The following is a 20000-nucleotide window of genomic DNA, read 5'->3' on the forward strand; positions in this document are numbered from 1 at the left end:
TGCAGATGAGATGAGATAGATTAAGGTAAAGTGTACGTCACGACAAATAATCGGGGCCGCCCTCCTGCATAGTTACAAAAGTAAAAACACGAAGAAAAAAAAAAAAAAACACGAGCTTTTATCTTTTTTAATTTTTTATATTTTAAAAATATTTTAAAATTTTTTTATTTTAAATTATTAATTTTTTATATTTTTAAATTATTTTAATATATTGATATCAAAAATAATTTTTAAAAAATAATAAAAAAAAATATTATTTTAATATATTTTAAAATAAAAAACATTTTAAAAAAATAGTAATTAAAAAAGAGTTGAATCATGTGAAGTTAATTTTTTATTTTATTTTAAAATAATTTTATATTTATATATAAAAAAAAAAGTCAACTAATTAATTTGTTTGATGCATCAATTAGCTCACAAGTTCTTGTAATTTCAAGAGTTTCTTAACCCGGTCCTCGATCAATTAATTTTCATTAACAAACACAAAAAGGTTACAATTTAGTTAATTTCCTCTTTTAATATGGTCTATCAAGATGAAATATGAATTCAAGTTTCCAATTACTCTCGATTTTTTATTTATTATCTCTTGAAAAACTTGGTGCGATGTCAATATAATTAAAGAATATTTGAGAGTATAATAATAGTTATTTTTTAAAATATTTTTATTTGAAAATATTTTAAAATAATATATTTTTTTATTTTTTAAAATTATTTTTTATATTAATAAATTAAATAATTTAAAAATATAAAAAATATATTTTTTTAAAATATTAACGAGCCAGCGAGTTCCGACCTCATAACTGTATACAAATTAATTAGCTGCCTCGCCCCCATCCCGAATTTCATTTTTAATGGGAAACAAGGTGCACCGTTGGATTGTAGTTTTTTGCTGACTTTTGAAAGATGGACTATCGCAAACCAAGTTTGACCGGCACTATCCTCGACTCGAGCACACTTGGACGGCATCTTTTACTAGTGAAGAGGAAATGATTAGTTTAAAGAGCAATAAGAATATGTTATTCGAGTCAAATTATGAGAATGGGAGAGAATCTTCCCTTGAATTGTCACCCTGGATAATTTAATGAAGCGAGTCCTCAAACTTTAAGGGAAATTTTAAAAAAAATTCAGATCGGATCATATTAAATTTATTTTATTTTTATTAAAATCCAGCTGAACGTAGAGTTTAAATTAATTGGTTTGTGGATATTTTTTAAGAATCTATTTGGAAATGTAATTGCGGTTGTATTTTAAAGAATTTTTTATTTAAAATTATATCAAAAAAAAAAATTTTCATATCAATAGATTAAAATGATTTAAAATCACCAAAAAAATATTAATTTAAAATAAAAAAATAAAAAATATTAAATTTTTTAAAAAATATTTTTAAAATACAAAAACAATCAAAACCTAAAATAATAATATAACCCTGATACATGTTTATCATGTTTGTCTATAAAATCCATCACCCTGACATTTTATATTTTCTAGTCTCGCCAGCTCTACCTTAAGCATGATTCACATGAGATAGTTTATAATTATTACTGATCTGCAGATCATTCAACTATATGTTTAATATATTTATTAATCTTTTATAAATTAATTACATAATTTATAATCCTGTCTAGTTTTGTCTAAAAGTACAGGTGGTGGGTTCGTGACAGCCCTGTAGTCCCCACGGCGTTTTATCTAAAGGTGTAAAATAGGTTGTGGAGGATAGGTGGTTTCTTGCCAACCTACTCCATGTCTAGAATTACAAAACCTAAATTACACGGTAAAATTACTGTATATATGTCGTGATTTAGTGTAGATTATAACAGTAAAATTACAGTTTTATTCTTTAAAAAAATAAGATGAATTGAATTTTAGAGGTAAAAGACCTTTTCATGAGGTTCATCTATCATTTTTTATCTATTTTAAGGCAACACTATTTTTTTAATTTTTTGTAATAGTTAAATTACTGTGTGCCATTAAAATTTTAAAAATTGACCTTAAGTTTACAGGCTTTATAGGAGTTTCACTTTACTCTAAACAATATAATGATTAAATTACCCTTGCCATAAAGATTTTTAACATTAGCTTCAGGGGCTTATCAGTAGTTTCATAATGTTTTTTTTTTTGTTATTATCATTTAATTTTAGGGGCATTTTTAACTTTGTAAAAACTTATAAAAAAAAAAAAAACTATTAGCACATGTCATCGACTCAGTTGTTTTGCCGGTTTCGGATGGTGCGCATGGCTATTTTCGATGGTCACAACCATGATTATGATGCATAATGGTAATTTTATCTAATTTGATACCAATTCACTTTTTTAGATTGATTCCTTTTATTTTATTTTATTTTATACTTTAACATTAAATTGGTTGGGAATTAGCCTTATTGGTCAAGCCCGGGTTTAAGATTTCACAAGTTATCATTTTGGAATATTGATTCAAGTTTATGAGATTCATCCGAGTTTTATTCGTTTTTAATATTATTAAATCAAGGCTTTTTTATATATTATTAAATTCACCAAACTTATGCCCTTCTTCTTTAAAAATCCCCTAAAAACTTTCCTCGACCTGCACTATTATGCCTATCACCAATATAGATTTATTGGAGTCAATTTTATTTTCCCTTTTTAATTCTATGTTTTTTTTCTTTTGGCCTTCAATATTTGTCTCATTATAATTGGGCTTCTTAATTTGTTTTGATATGGGTTTCATGATTTTATTATGATCTCATATCTCAAATCACGGGTTTCACAGGTTAATTATGGTTAGTCCAAGTTAATTAATGTGTCACCGTGTCAATATTTTTTTATGAAAAAATATGTCGTTCAAGATATCATTATTTAAGTATTTTAAAAGTATATCAACTAGCAATTGTTTTACTTATTAAAATCTTTATGTTTTTCAAGGTTAAAACAATATCTAACCTGCTATGTAAGGCAAGTAAAAAAAACTAGTGGCATCTTTTTTATAGAATCTACCATGAGTGTCGTTTCATATTTTCTTAAATTAAATTGATAAAAAAAAATAGCTTAATTATCTAATAATTCATTAAAAAATTATATTTGCATTTGTGTTCTTAATAAAATGTTTTTGCTTTAAAGTCTTAAGAATTTTGAGTTAATTAAAAATAAGTAAACAAATAAATCATATCTTTCATGTTTTTCTTTTAAAGTGTATTAAAATAAGCAAAATCTATTTTTGAGATGGTATTTTAAGTTTTGGGCCATGTTATCTACTCAAGCGTTGACACAAGTTGATCATGTCTTGTGCCATGTTAGGCCATGCGTTATAATACCTTGAGAGTGGACAATGTCACGGTGTGCTTGTGCTCTCTATATGTCGCATATAGAAGTATTCATGGATATAATTTGATTGAATTTAAATTTATAATTATATCCTAACTCAAATTTTGATATTTTATAAATTATAAAATTGATCCATTTAAATTTTTTTGTACCCGAGTGAATTTAATATATTAGGTTGGACTAATTGTTTTTATGGATATTATAAATATCCACGGGTTAAGCTTATATTGCTAATTTTCAAGAGTTTGTATTTAGAAGCATACTTAGAGTATGGATTGTGGGTGTCATAACACCCTCGTTATAAGATATAATTTTTATACCCTCCACCACAATTAAATTTCAAATTACCTCTCATCTTGAGTAAAAAGACAAGTTCTTTTTTGTTAAGTTAAAAAATATATAATAGAAAGTCTACTAGGAAAAATTTCTAAATAAAATAAAATAAAAATAAATATTCAATCTACAAACTATCAAATATAAAAACAAAAGGAATATAGGGTATATGGATTGGGTCAGATTGACTGAGTTTCAAAAATCTCGACCTGTCACCTAACTTGTAATATGCATTTCTTAGGTTTTTTGACCAATTATCATATGTAATATCCAAATTATTTAATTTTGACGGGTCGAGTCAGGTCAAATAATGTAAATATTAAAGATGAGCTGGTTTTCTTAACACCTTTTATTGCTATGTTGTCCATTATAACAAATTCTAAAAGAGATTAGTATTTCACTATGCAAATTGCATAGCAAAACTAAGATTTTGCTGTTGATTGGCTAAACCAATTGGCTTTGTTTAGAGGCAAGGATGTCTTTTTCATGGGACCCATTAGTCATTATAAGAAAAGAAGGGGTTAGATTGTTTTTGTTTTATATAATTTTATTTTATTGCACAATGTAATTACCTTAATACCCTTGACAATAAAAAACATTAAGCTTGGTCAAGGGGCATTTTCATCTTTTATTTAATTTTCAAACAATTAAATTACATCATTGCCCTTGAAATGTCAAAAACATTGCCTTTGATGGAGGGGTTCTTTTTCCTTTTATATTTAATTATTTGGTAGTTATTGGGTGTCATTAGAGGCAGAAAGGTAATTTCATAAACAAGGAAAAAATATATATATGTGGAAGCGCGTGGATAGTTTCCAGGAAGTTCAGATGATGCATGCGATGTTGTCCGATGGCCAAAACCTTACTTCCCGAGTGGCATCTGAAGTGTATCGGCGTCCTCACTATATACAAGAAGTATATGTGGCATAATTATTGTCGGTATGGTGTGTGTGGCTTTTCTTCTCACCCTCTCTTCTACTTGATTTTCGAGATGGCCCTAAAAAAATTCAAATTAGCCCTTAAGGTTTGTTGCGCCTCAAGATTTTGTCCTTATTCTCTTTGCTACAATTTTTTATTAAAAATAATTTCTGAGATTAAATATTTTTCTCATTTCATTCCTATTTTCTTTATTACATTTTTTTATTTAGAATAATTTATGAAGTTAAGGATTTTTTTCAGTTTCAACCCCAATAAATATTTTTATTTGTTAGATTTTGTTATCATTCTTTTTATTATTATTTATTTTATTCTAGATAGTTTTTGCAATTGTTGCTTTATATATATATATATATATATATATATATATATATATATATATATATATATATATATATATAAATCACATCATTCTTGAGTTTTTTTCTCCTATCAAATCTAATCTTTTTTTTTTTAATGTTGTATTTTTTTTTTCCTTGCAAGACTTTTTTTATTTTTTTTTATTATTCCATCCTCCAACATTTAATTAGTTGGGTGTTTAGCTTCTTAATTGAGTTGAAGCCTACAATATTACGAGTTGCGGGTTTAATAGATTAACCCCAATTTACAAAATTAATATGAGTTTCTTGGGTTCTTTACCCTTTTTTTCCATCCTTCAACACTTTGTCCAAACTTTCTATGGGATGTTTTAGTGACTTTTAAAATAGCACGGGTTGCCTCGGTTTTTGTTTTTTATCTTTATTAAATTTAGCTTTTCTAAGGAATTTTTTTTAATTAAATTAATTGATTTTATCCTTCAACATTTAATTTTTCAGATGTTGAGCTTCTAGATTGAGCCTGAGTCAAGAATTTAATGGATTGCAGGTTTAAGAGTTTAACCTAGCTTTACAAGGATTCACTCGAGCTTACTTTGTTTTTTTAAGCTCTTTTTTTTTGTGATTTCATCATCCAACATTTTATTTATTTGCTTTCTATGAGATTTATCTTTCTTTTTAAAATAACAAGGTTGCCTTAGGTGTTTTTTTTAGATCTTAAATTTAGCTTTTTTAAAAGAAATTTTATTTTTTAATTAAATTAAATTTATTGATTTCATCCTTTAACATTTAATTTCACAGGTGTTGAGTTTCTTAGTTAGGCTGAGTCTATAATTAAACGGATTGATGGTTTAAGATATTAGCCTGGGTTTTCAAATTTCACCCGGGCTTGCTTAATTGTTTAGTTTCTTTTTTTTTTTTTTCAATTTCATCCACTAATATTTTGTTATTTTTGTTTATTCACTTTTTATAAGATTTTTCTATGGTTTGAAAATAACAAGGGTTAAATCGGATTTTTCTTTCCAACCTTAGATTTTTTAAAAGGAATTTTATTTTTTTAATTAAATTAAATTAATTGCGTGAGAGTGAGTATGAGATGCTCGATTCATGGTTTTTTTAATTTTTGTTTACTTTCCGGGTCACTGCTTTGACAGCCCTTGTAACCTCTTTTAGTTACTAAAATTGTAGATTTTTCTTATTCCTTTTAAAACATTGATATCACATAAACATTGTTTTTATGTTGGTAAAAAATTAACCTTACCTCTAACATAGTATAGAGTATTTATCTAGTGCAATACTAGTACCAAGAGAGGACACCTCCCTTATCACACTTGGATCTAGCTTGATTGGTTAATTGAAAGATAATTTAAGTTAAGTTTTTATTTGAATAAAATAAAATATTAACATAGCAAACTATCAAGTTTTAATTATTCAATTGATTTGGTGAAATGTAATTTTGTACTTTAAACAACTCACAATCTTGATGGAGCTTTGTTGTCCATATGAACATTAAAGCTCATCTTTCTTTTTCTTCTTTCCCTTTCAATTTAACCCTTTTTTTTTTTTTTCATTTTCCACTCTTTTTTTTTTTTCAATTTCTTCATTTTTAGATTATTTATATACCAAAACAATTGACAATCTTGATGGAGCTTCAACTCCTCTTTCTTCTTCCTTTCAATTCACCCTTTTTATTTTTTTATTTATTTTTAATTTCATCATTTTTTTTATGAATTTCGTTTTCAAACTTAGTTGTGAGCAAAAAAATTAAGAAAATAAATCAAGAAAAAATATTAAAAAAACCAATTAGAGATTAAAAAAAAAAAGAAATTCAATTTGGTTTCGGTTTAAGGCTTATGAAACTGATTGAACTAAACTAAACCAGACATTTAAAAATAAGTATAAAATATGTTCAGTTTTTTAAAAACTTGTTGTTCATAATGACATTATACTTCTTTTTTTTGTTCCAACCCCTTAAGATTTGCATCTTTTTTGTCAAAACATGAAGTTTCATATTGTTTCTAATGTATAAAAGAGAATAGATCCAATGTTTGGATAGGATTTACTTGCAACAAGCTTTTATGATTACATTTATATATGTGTTGTTTGAATAAGTTCATTTCTTCTTAAACTTTTTTTTTTCTTCTATTTTTGTGATTATATTTATATATGTTGTTGAGTATCTACAATTATCTCATCTATTTTATGATTATTTTTTTGTTTTGCCCCTTATTCTATAAAAATAATCTAGATTTGATTATAAAAAGCCCACTAAATAACCGATAAGTTTTGTAGACCCTTGGATAAAGATCATATATTAAAATTAAAGATTAAAATGGAAAGGAGAAAGAGAAAAATTAAAGTAGTAAAGATGGTTAGAGAAATTATTTTCGATTAAAATGAAACAGACTTGTGATTGAAAATTTTCAAAGTTATTAAATATTAAGAGTGTAAGTGATGACTGGAAGGGCTAAATTGAATAAATTAATTGAATAAAAAGGAAGTTTATTTAATAAGACAGATGAAATTAAAAAAAATAAAACAATAAAAAGGAGTTTATAGGGTGAATGTATAAATAAGAGAAAATATTAGGCCAATGTATTACAAAAAGAAATGATGGGTCAATGTAAAAATAGGAGAAAGTATGAGGGGTTAATATAGAAATTAAAAAAACATAAGGGCCTAATATGCACATAAAAAAATTTTAAAGGGGCAAGATACAAATAAAGAGCTAGAAGTCTTTCAAAAATCACACTAAAAAAATAAAAGAAAGTTAGATTAGGGAATATAACTGCATTAGGTAGAGATTTTCATAAGAAAAGTTGAAGGAATTCCAAGGGGTTCAACCTTGAAAGGGGCAACAAAAAAAAAGAGAAAATGAGGGTGAAAGAAACTTGATTCATCTTGGGATTTCTCTTTTAATTTCTTATTTTTAGGAGGTAAGAAATTCTCTTAAGAAGTTGTTTTAACTTGATTTGTGTTTTTCTTGAATGGTTGAGTTGCTATAGTGTTTGGTAGATGTTTATGATTTATGAAGTTATGAAATTGTATTCTGGTGATGGAATGATGGTATTTGATAATGGTGATGATTGAAAAGGGAGTTAGTAGAGAGAAGTAGAGCTTTCATTTTTTAGAATGGATTTGATGAGGTAAATGGGTTTAAGAATTATGTTAAATGATGATATATAAAGGTATTATATGTTATGTATGCTGAAAATGATAGAAAAATGCTTGAGAAACACTTAGATACTTGTTAAACTTAGAAATAAAAAACTAGACAACTTGTTTCTCGGTTTGTCCACTAAGATTAGGGCCCTAAGAAAGAATTTAAGGTAATTTCATTTATGAAAGTTATAGAAATGGATGTTACCTTTCGAATACAACTGACCTTATTTAAACTGGATTGATGAAATGCTATAAATGAGATAAAAATAAAATAAGGGTTTAAATTGAAATCAACATGACAATTTTTGATGCTACTGTAATTTGTGAATTTAGTCATATAGATAGCAAAATTGAGTTTAGTTATCTTTATCAAAATTGTAGACCTATGTGTTAGATTTCCAAAGAAAAAAACCACGTAAAAAAATGAGTTCTATAACTCTAATTATAATAAAATATTGAACAGTATTTTGAGTTAATTATGTCAAACCACGTGAAATTGGTGAATTTTTAACTCTTATTTGGAGTTGTTCTTGATTAAAAATATTGAAATTATTGAGGGAATGGACATGTAAAATGTGTGTGGTTATAGACAAAGCTTGAAATTAATATAGTATACCTGTTGATACAGGTGAAACTTTAGGCACTAAATAGTAGCAGGAGATGACCAACAGAGCACAAACTTCAGATAGGTGCTTCATATCTTAAACAATTATATTAATATTAATTATGGTTCTTGTAAAATGCATGTTAGAAGTTTTACTATACGTGTTTATTATAATAATATTGTTTGAACTAGTTCATTATTTTGGGAAATGATGCCTTATGAATGGGTTATTGTTTGAGCTAGTTTCTTGGTGTGGGAATTGATGTTCTTTGAATATGTTATTCTTTGAACTAGTTCCCTGGTTTGGGATTGGTGCCCTGTAAATGAGCTATGGGTTAGACCAGTTTCCTGGTGCTAGGACTAACACTCTGGGAATGAGCAGTTAGGAGAAATGGTTTCCTGGTTTAAGATTGGTGTGCTGTTAAATGGATAAATATGAAAATTTATTATAAGAAATAGAACCTGAATAGTGGGCTATTTTTTAAAAATAAAATTTAATAATGTTATGTTCAATTTCTTAAATTGTTTAATTTTTTTTTGGTGCTTTTATAAATTAATGTGTAGGTTCATCTCAATATTGTATCATTTAGTTGATGTATTGGTGTCTCTTTTGTATATCTACTTATAGGTTAAGGAGAAATTTCCTTTAGAGATTGTATGTATAACTATATTTTGTTAAACTTTATTTTGATTATATATGGTCCATTAAGTTTGTATTTTATGTTGAAATTATGTAGAACTTTATTTTGTTGAACTTTTATGTAGAAATTTTATCTTTATCATCCAAGTTATATGATGCATGAATGAAATTGATGTAAGTAATTAATTGATTGTTTCTTTATTTAACCTATATGTATTGCTCTTAGATTGAATGAAAGTGTGGAAAAGCATTTGGTTATATGATTAACTACTAAGTCCAGAAGGTAAGATTAAGGACTTAGTAATTAAACGATATAAACAATATCTTGATACCATATATATATATATATATATATATATATATATATATATATATATATATATAACTTCCTTGGTTTTCTTCTTATTATTTTGGAATCCATGTGAATAGTATTTGAAAAGTTAAGGTTGTTAGTAGTTTTGCGTGTTTTTCTCTTTGAAAAACCAAATAGAACAAAAAATAGTTGGTTTAAACCAAGTTCTGATTAGATACGGTTCTAAATATATAAAAAAGAAGTTTCCCTTTGGTTGTTTTATATATATATAAAATCAAACTGAACTGAAAATGCTCACTCATATTTAGATTTTTTTGGATAGTTGTTTAGGTTGTCTTTGAATCAACCAAGCCGACTAGATTACTTAAATGTTTTTTTTAATAAAAAAATAAAAAATATTTATTAAAAACATTAATTAGATTTTAGTTTATGATACTTCAAGGGTAGTTTAAATGTTTTTTTTTATAACAAATAAAAAAAATTATAAGAAAATTAATTAAGATTTCTGTTTAGGATAATTTAATTTTTTTTATAAAAATAAAAAAAATATTATAAAAAAATTAATCAGACATGGCCGCTAGATCCAATGATTTTCAAGGGTAGTTTAAATGTTTCTTTTTATAAAAAATAGAAAAAAATTATAAAAAACTTATTTAGGATACTTCAAAGATAGTTTTAATATTTTTTTTATAAAAAAAATAAAAAATAAAAAATAATTATATAAAAATTAATTAGCATTTTTGTTTATAATACTTAAGTGCAGTTTAAATGTTAAATTATAAAAAATTTAATTATAATTTTTATTATTATACTTTAAGGATAATTTTAATGTTTTTTTTTAGAAAAAATAAAATTTTTTATAAAAAAATATTATTAGAATTTCTGTTTAGATATTTTAATGGTATTTTAAATATTTTTTTTATAAATTATTTAGGATATTTCAAGGATAATTTTAATGTTTTTTATATAAAAAATAAAAATAATTATAAAAAACATTTATGTTTATAATAATTTAAGAGTAATTTGTTTTTAAATAATTATTTTTGAAATAATGAATGAGTCATGGCCGATAGATTCAAGGTTCCTAGGTTTAGCATTTCAGCTAGTTTCAAGAAATTTAAAATATTTTATATATTTTTAATATTATGTTATATATATATATTAACTCGCTATATGCTAGTATATTTTAAATTGTATGGGATGTATTTTAAAAAATGTATTTATATAAAAATAAATAAGTATTTTCTAAAGATTTTAATGTGTATATAAAGTATTTTGGAAAAGAATCAACAAACATACACAGAGCAGCAGCGCGGGAGTTCCCTTTCATCATTCATCTATCTATTTCGCTGCTCCCAAAAAATCCAATGGAAATTTCTTCCACTTCGAATCTTTGCATACACGTAATGTTGCTTGCTTTCCATTATATTCTATTCGATTCCATACTCGTTGTTTATCCGTTCCGTAATCGATGGATGGAAACCGAAATTGTTGCAGTTAATTTCTTGTGCATTTCAAAGATGCCGTCTATCTCAACAACTCTGCCGGCTCTCCGCCGTTCTCAAATCACCATCTCCTTCCATCCTTCAAATTTCCAGTAATTATTTCTTTCCTTTTCATTCTTTTTTTTTAAAATTTCAACTATCCATCGATCGATGATTACAATATAAAAGAAGTCAATTCAGTGCTGCGATTAAATCTTCAATGCAGTTTCTGATACTGGAATCGGTAGCTGCTTGGAAGAATTCCAGGATCTTAACTGCAGCAGCATTATATCTGCTGAATTCTGGGGTAAACCACGCCAGTTTTATTTCAATTTAGTAATTCATTTTGGATGACATTCATAGTTTGTTGTGCAGATGGAATTCTCTCTGTCAAAACTACTGGTAGTTTCTCACTCTAATGATTCTGTTTCTCTCTTTCGTTTTACCTTTTACTACGGAGAAGTTTATACCGCAGTTTGATTTAATAATGATCCTTGTTCGGCTTTTCTTTGTGGAGACGGCAGCAATTTGTGATGATGAGATATATCATTATCACTTCAATTTAAGGGAAAACATTTCCAGCAGCAGAACCCTTACTCGTCTACCTTCGAATCCTAAGAACGGTCTGAAATTCAGGCATGGAGGATGATGCTTAAGCTGTTATATTTTAATGTTACTGTTTTTTCCCTTATTATTTCTTATGAATTTATTGGCATTTTTTTTCCTTCTCCAGTGGGACTGTAATATGTCTGTCCATTTCAGAGAGCATTGATGTTTTAGTTTCTGAGATCAATCACTTCTTTCAGAAGGTTTGTTCGACTGCACTCTAAAAACCCTGTGTCTTGTTCCATTGCTAGCATTACAAGATAATTGATAGAGCAAAATGGAAATGGTGTGTCAAGCTTAGTAACGAATACTGAGATAGCAATGATTTAATTCTTCTGCCATGCAGCCTCAACTTGGCTAGCTATCGCCACTGTCTTTTTACTGCAGACTGCGGTAATAATAGGCCCGGTGGCTGATTGTTGCGCCTTTAGTGCTGTATTTTGCAGGGACACTGTTTTAGATACCAATGGATTGAGTTGATCTTGGTCTATCATAATGGAGGATGTAATCTGTATTACCACTAGTTTGGGAATTGTGACTAACTGTACATGCTGCACGCTGTTTAAAAAAATGGCTTGAGAAGGTTTTTCATGCCTTTCCATGAATCTTCCTTTTAGTTAGTTTAAGTAAGGTTTCACCACAACATTCTCTCATGGATGCTGACAAGCAGGGGCTTTCGGTTACTGAAAATGAGGGTTGCTGTGGTATATCTGCAGGATTTGATCTGTAAACCCAGCTTTTATGGGAAAGCTGGCTGCCCGGTTTAGAGAGAACAGTTGTGGAGTTCTATTCTGCAAGGGCATTTATTTCTCCTTCAACTGTGCATTGAAACTGTCAGCAAACAATATAATATTGTAATTTAATGCTTTCAGCTCTAATGGGCAATATTTTTTTTTTGTCATATTACATATCCAGAATGATCCTTCCAATTTTTTATTTACAGTTGCCGGAACTTTTATCAATTGTTTCCACTATTTATTATGTTTTGTTGTCTACTTATTTTGCAGATGATGATCTTGAATATCCCAGTAAGTTTAGCCTCCATTCCTCATTGTTGATCTTTTTTGTTGCACAATGGAAGGCATGCCTCCATTTGGATAGAGAAGAATGAGAGGAGGCAATGAGAAGGGTTAAAATGGTCAAACAGCTAATATTGCAACCATTTTAACCATTCTCTTTCCTTTCTGTTCTGTTTCCATGATCAAAGTTAGCCTTAAGGTATTGATGGTAGCAGCAGCAATCCAGCAGCTATTATGACATGTTGATGAGCTTAAAGATACCAGTATTGCTACTTTTATGCAAACTTTTTTTTTACCTGGTTTGTTCTTTAATTGGTCTAAATATCACATATCACTAGGAGACAAGAAACATGCACTATAAACTTCAGCTTGTAGATTACAGTGGCATATACTTTAAAACTAATAAACTAATGATGAACAGTCTCTCCAAAAAAAAGAAGAGCTTCCTTGAATTTGTTATCCATAGATTCTGTAACAGATGATAAATATTAGCTTAGGTGCATGAAAAATTTTGCCTTGGGAAACGTTTGTCCTGACTAGTAGCCAGCTCTTTTTTTTTTTTTTTTTCAGAATATTGCAATTGAACTGTTGATTGAACGTGAAGATATTCCTGGATCAAGATGTGAAAATGTCTTTCTAGCAAATAGAAGCAATCCTGGACCTCTTTCAACCTCAAATGTTGAATTTCTAAAGTCAGGCCTTGAAGATTATGTTTTAAAGCATGGGAATTCTCTAACCCAAAAGTGCAGTACATGCTTTGCAACTTCGTAAGTTTGTACCGCATTTGTCCCTGCTTCCGTTCCAGAGTGCTGCGTTCATTGAAGATCCTTACATTTTCAATTTTCTAACTTAAAGTTACAAGTTTTCTTATTCACATTTGCATGCAAGTCAACCAACTCTTTAACCAAAAGGGGAACTTGAGGTTGGTCATATGAATTTAATTTGCACATCCCTGCTATGTCTTGGTTTTATTTGACATGGAATTATTGATGTTTATGTAAACATTGAATCCTCCCCTACCCCCCCCCCCCCCCTGCAATATACTTCATCAATATAATTTTTTTTTTTATTGAATACCATCTAATTAATTAGATCCTCAAGATCACAAATTACAAGAAGAAGATGGTGGTTTGGAACATGGCTAATTTTACTCCACATGATCAAACTGCTTGATAAAGAGCCTCCTCATAACCAATTGAAGTTATTAATTCTTGTATATACACACTCACTCACTCACACACGCGCACACATTATTTTCCACAAAGCCAACTTTAAGTTTCAGGAATTTGTGAAACTTGCTACATAGCTGATCTCTTGGAAATGACTAATATCCTTTCTCTGTGTCTCATTAGTGAGTGTCTTAAGGTTGGGAGTGGAATAGCATGCAGCACAGAAAGCCATAAGAGTTCTGGACTCATGATGGAAGTGGTGATTATAATAAGTGAGATAGAGTCAACCTGTCCTTGCTTCAGGGAATGCAGTTCTAAAACAGAGGTTCACATCATTTTCTTTTCTGTTCACTTTACAGACCTTTTTATTAATCAAGTTTGTCCGACATTTTCTGGCAAGATTGGCTTGCAAGAAAGAGGTTTAAGTTTTATGAAGAGAGATTGGCAACATTGAAGTGCAGAAAGTTAAATATGACAATCATTTCTTACTGTTGTTTTTCAGGACCTCAAATTATTAATGGGAAGATTCTGGACTGTTCTTTATTTATTTATTTATTTTTCATATAAAAAAAGAGCTGAGACATGAAATTCATGTGGTTTATCCACACAAAAAGGGTTAAGAGCTGTTAGTACAAGTTTGGTCAAATTGTTAGAATTGTGCAAGTATCGGAGTCAAAATTGTAATAGTATATCATGTTATTGTAGAAGTTAATTATTGCAATTTTCCCAGTCATTTAATTCTTCTTGCTCTCATGTTTTCCATTTTTTTTGTATTTGATTTGGTTGACCTGATGTGCATTTCCAGGTATTGTATTTCAAGGACTTTACACCCTGTTCAATTTCCCATTCAACGCTGAATGTATTGTCTACCATTGACTGGAAAAGTTATGGACTGACTCTGGAGAACGTTGTGGATCGAGGTGTCTGTGTACTAGTGTGGGAAGACTCACCATCTCATTCTCACATTGATATGGTCGTCCACTGCTACCATAAGCAATATCCAATGTCAGCTCATATGCGATTCATTTCACTTTGCTTAATCGTTATGCGTAATATGTTGCTGTGCCATGTGTTTTTATTTTCCTTGACTTGATATCGAGTTCACGTTACCATTGGGCAGGCATAAAACTCAACTTGAACGGCATCTCATAAAAAAAGCAGTTAAAGCTGCATTGAATAATTTGAAGGAGAAACATCCAGGAATTCTTCTAAGTGCACATGCCCTCAAGGTAAAATCCACTGCTTCACCCTGAAATTATCATGCGAATTCAAGCTTCTATACAATTCAATTTGTTTCTTCATTCGAAAACCAAAGAGCTGATGAACTTCATAATCCTTAATGGTGAAGTTTTTTTTCTCAACCAGTAATTGAAGACTTCTCATTTGGTTAGTTGGCTGTAGGCAGCTTTAAGTATTACTAATTAGGCATCTTAACAATGGAAGTTACATTCATCTATTTAATCTATGTCTCCATTCTGATCATGTAGTTTGGAATTGTCTTTATCCTCAGATTTGCAGTCATGCCCCTGACCTTGCAAGATCTATTGCTGGCCTCATCCTGTCATCTAATGATCCAGACTTTCAAGGAGAATGCTTCTCTCTTCTTGGTTTGCAGTCAAGAGAAATTGGAGCGGATGTGGTTGAAGATTGTATCGAGGAGAAGATCGTTTCAGTTATAGAGATGAATGACAGGAAGTCCAGGCAACGCAAAGTGGTGGCGCCTTTTCTTTTTGAAGACGACTGCGACCAGGATTCGAACTATCAACACAAAGAATATGAAGAAGGTGAGGATGAATTTGGTTACGTGGATTAGTAAATGTATCTATGTGTCAAGTTCTTATCAACTCCTGAGATTGCTGTAAAGCTTTGTTAGCCCACATGTAGGCTATAGTTGTAAATTGAGGATGGTTACGGGATTAGTTTGGGAAGGTCTGTTTTCAAGCTGCATGCAGTTTACTCGTTATCAGAGCAGCATTAGTACCTGAAATGTTGAAAGACATGCTCCATTACCTTCAGCATAGCATTAACCATATCACCTACCTAACACAAGCCAAACCCCCCACCCTCCCCCTTCCTCTTATTCTTTTTTTCTTTTTTTATCATATCAAATGCATTTCATGTGTATACTATCTGTTAGGGTCTTTTTTAAGTTCCTTTTACCTTTTTAGACTTCTTATTTGAAGAGATTTTTGTTTATTGTTGGACTTTCTTTTGAGCATTTCTTGTGCAATAAAGCTGTGTGTGTGTATATATATATACATATAGGATTTTCATTCTCTATGTGAATAGATAATAGGATTATGAGGTTGATTTTGTTTCCAAAATTAGTCTACTGGGAAAGAGAAAAATTTTGAAGTTTAATGATGAAGCCTTAGAAACTTATCTGTGAGTGTAAGTGGCGTTATATATTCTTATTGGAATATCCTCTTACCTTTTCTAGGAAGTCTAATTTTATTTTTTAGTAAATTACACTATATATAACATTAAAACCCTATGCAGTATTTTGTTTCAGTAAGGTTGTAGTTTGAATGCACCAATAACAAGACGGAATATGAATATTATATCATCGGTCTAGAAGTTGCTATAGAGTTGAAAGTTGAAAAACTTGATGTTTACAATTAATACTAATTATTTGCCAGGTGAAAGGGGAATGATAAACTAAGGATGAGAAATTGAGGCCATACTAAAATTATTGCTTAAAGTTGACTAGTAAGTTAGATGAGATAAAATTCTCATATGAATAGAGACAATAATCAATTAGTTGATGTCTTGGTTACCTAAGCCTCGATTACGCCGATCAATATTAGGGGCAGGATTCAACTAATAAACATTAAAGTTAGAAATCTCCAACCTCACTATTGCTCACTTAAAGAGATACCAAATGAAAAACCATGATACATTAGAAGCCTCCAAAATGGATGCAAAAACTTTAAGAATGATGGTGATGGATTATTATTTGGATGGTGAAATCCTGTATAAGAGGTCATTGGGACTTTGCTAAGGTGTTTGAATGAGGAAAAGGCTAAGCAAGCATTACAAGAAGTTCATGAGGGAATCTGCACAACTCATGTTTAGGAATACAATGGCAAGACAAATGTAGCGATCCAGATACTTCTAGCTGACTATGGAAATGGATTGTGTTGATTATTTCAGGTAATGTCATAAGTGTCAGGTATATAGTGATACGATGAGCGCACCTTCGACACCTCTGTTCAATATGACCTCACATTGACTTTTTGATATGTGAGGATTAGATGTTATAGGACCAATCAATCTAAAAACCAACAACAAGCATAAATTCATCTTGTTAGCTATCGAATATTTCACTAAATGGGTAGAAGCCAACTCTTATACACATGTTACATAGAAAATGGTCAAGAGGTTGTTTGAAAATGATTTGATTTGTCACTACAGCTTGTTGGCAAAATTTTAATAGGAAATTGATTGTTGGACTCTGCATTAAGTGGAAGATTAAATACTTTAAGTTTTCTCCTTACAAACCCAAGATGAATGGTGATATCGAGACAACTAATAAGAATCTCAAGAAAATCATCTAAAATATGGTGGTCACTTATAAAAATTAACATAAGGTGCTTTCGTATGCATTTCATACAAACCGCACTACATTTAAAACTTCTACGGGTGCAACCCTTTACTTTTTAGTATACGGGATGGAAACGATGATGCCTTTCAAAGTAGAGATTCCATCATTAAAGGTCTTGGTGGATGCAGAACTTGAAGAATCAAAATGAAAAAAATCTAAAGTTCTAGCATTTAAATCTAATTAATGAGAAGAGACAAACAACAATTTGTTACCACCAATTATACTAGAGCAGAATGGCTAAGGCATACAACAAGATGATTTTACCAAGAGTCTTCAAAGAAAGAGACCTTGTATTAAAGAAGATCTTTCCAGTATTAGAGTAAATAACCATTAAACTATGAAGGACCATATTTGGTAAAGAAAGCCTTTTTTAACCAAGATGATCGAAGATGATTTATCTAAACCTGTAAACTCTAATGCTGTAAGGAAGTACCATATATAATGTATGGTGTCGATAAATCAATAAAGATCAAAGTTTGGTTAGAAATTCTTTGGTATATTTTTCTCTTTATAAACTCTAAAAAAACTCAGTATAATCTCATGGGCTAAAAAAAACATCTTTTTAACAAAAGATCAAAAGTTTTTGGGAAATCAAATGTATTAATTGGTATTTGTTTTTAACAAGTGAGTTTTAAGAATTCAAGTAATTTTCTAATGAGGTGACCAAACGTTTAGAAACTTAAAAATGAACAACGAACCATTCAAACTAACTTTCAAGCTGAGTTTTAATTGATTGAATTTATGATCCATAATTTAAGTATGATGGAAACTATTTTGCATGTCCAACTAATCACAATGGATGAGAGCATAACTTATTGACCCTAAACACATGTGTTTGAAATGATGAAAGATCATCTTTGATAATCCGTTCACAATACTTGAAAAATATCCTTTACATGTCTTTTTTAAGCCTAGTGAAATCTTTCTTGCAAACAAACCTTGACTAGGATCACATCCCATAATGAGGTAAGTTCAAGGATTAGAAAAGCAATTTGACCTCAGAATTATACAAAATGATCCTCAATGGTTAATGAAAAAACCAAAGGTGCTTATATAAAAGTTAGGCGCACAAAGAAATTTAATGAATAAAAAAGGCTGGGCACGTCGTACAAAAATAAAAATAATAAGTATGATGATGATAGTCCAAACCCAATATTATGGGCATGACAAGACCATTTTACAAAGTCAATCTTAATCCAGAAGGCCATCAACCAAAATAAGTGCTAATGATCTTTAGTTCTGAGATCTTTGAATCACTTTTTGAGCTTATAAATATCTTTTCCTTTCATAACCTAGATCTAAAGCCCACATTACATGCTTAATAAAGTCCCTTTTAATCAAAGGCAAGTAAGCTTGGTTAGTAAGCAATGCTTTCCCATGTGAAATGAGATCTTTAAAGTATTACAATTATGCTTTATTATTTATATAAGTAAAATGAATGTTTCAAAAATTTTCTTTTATCTGAAACTCTCAAGTTGAAACTCGAGCCTTGTTTTACTAATAAATCATGAAAACAGAAGATCACTTTATATTTCCACTAAGAGAAAAACCTCTAAAAACTCAACATTCAAGAAACCCTGTCCATAAGAATCACTTGATTTTTTTCAAAATAAATTTGCTTTAAAACTTGCATCGAAATGATTTTTGTGTTTGGAAATAGCTTTTAAATTCTAAAGATTTCCCTATGAAGGCGATCTTTTATATAAAAAAAAACAAACCTCTTCTACATAACATCATCCTTGAGAAAACCCAAGCAAACCAAACAAGATAAAGAACTTGGGGGCATGATTAGGTTGAGGGAAATTCAAGAAAACCAATAGGGCTGGCTATATAATTCCTATTATAGGAAAATAGAAAATGGGAAGCAAGTTGTTTAATTCTTCTAATGTCATTTAAGGAAAGCCATCATGAAGCAAGTACAATGAATACTGAGTTGTGGTCATAATACCCTAGAAGTGGTACTCATATAATTACAATAATAAATATGGAAACTTGAAAGGTCACAATCAATTAGATAGAAGTGCCTAGATAATGGGATATGTAAAAATCATATTAGCTCATTAATAGCCCGTTTGTCTACGCGGCTGTAGTTGCGTTTTAATTAAAACGCAGTTTGCAGCTGTATGGTTAAGGAAAAAAATAATATGTTGTTCATGGATCCCACTTGTTTTTTACGTTGGAAACACAGTTAAAGAAACACAAGGATTCCTAGCTTTTCTTTCACTGTTCATGTTAATTGCACTGTTCAATGAACAATGTATAATGATACATTGCTCATGTTAACAGTGCAAGAGAATTGCACTGTTCACTTGCATTGCGTGAACTCTCTCTGTTTTTTTTTTTTTTTAATTTTAAGTGTGTTAATTTTTTTTAACATTATTTTTTAAAACTAGTTTAAAGTGAATTTTATACCTGATAATATTTTATCTAATTTTATTACACGCTAAAAAAATTATGAAAACTGTAGTTTTTGTTGGATGTATTTCGTACATAATGGAATTGTAGATGGTTTCATGGAA

General features: G+C 29.4%; 1 protein-coding gene across 2 annotated transcripts; it reads left to right on the top strand.

Annotated features, from left to right (window-relative positions):
• The first annotated feature begins 10877 nt into the window (after positions 1–10877).
• Positions 10878–19720, top strand: LOC118045442 (type 2 DNA topoisomerase 6 subunit B-like). Of its 2 annotated transcripts, XM_035054076.2 has the most exons (12): positions 10878–11002; positions 11097–11196; positions 11310–11390; positions 11459–11485; positions 11608–11719; positions 11817–11892; positions 12697–12717; positions 13279–13475; positions 14061–14202; positions 14683–14882; positions 14998–15106; positions 15388–19716. In XM_035054076.2, the coding sequence occupies exons 1-12, from the start codon at positions 10967–10969 to the stop codon at positions 15688–15690; spliced, it is 1404 nt and encodes a 467-aa protein (XP_034909967.1). In that variant the 5' UTR covers positions 10878–10966; the 3' UTR covers positions 15691–19716. The 2 variants fall into 2 exon arrangements, with proteins under 2 accessions (XP_034909967.1, XP_034909968.1); XM_035054077.2 differs by lacking the exons at positions 10878–11002; positions 11097–11196 and having other exon boundaries at positions 11319–11485; positions 11601–11719; positions 15388–19720.
• The last annotated feature ends 280 nt before the right edge of the window (positions 19721–20000 follow it).

This window comes from Populus alba, chromosome 10, assembly GCF_005239225.2.
Source record: "Populus alba chromosome 10, ASM523922v2, whole genome shotgun sequence".
Lineage (NCBI taxonomy): Eukaryota > Viridiplantae > Streptophyta > Magnoliopsida > Malpighiales > Salicaceae > Populus > Populus alba.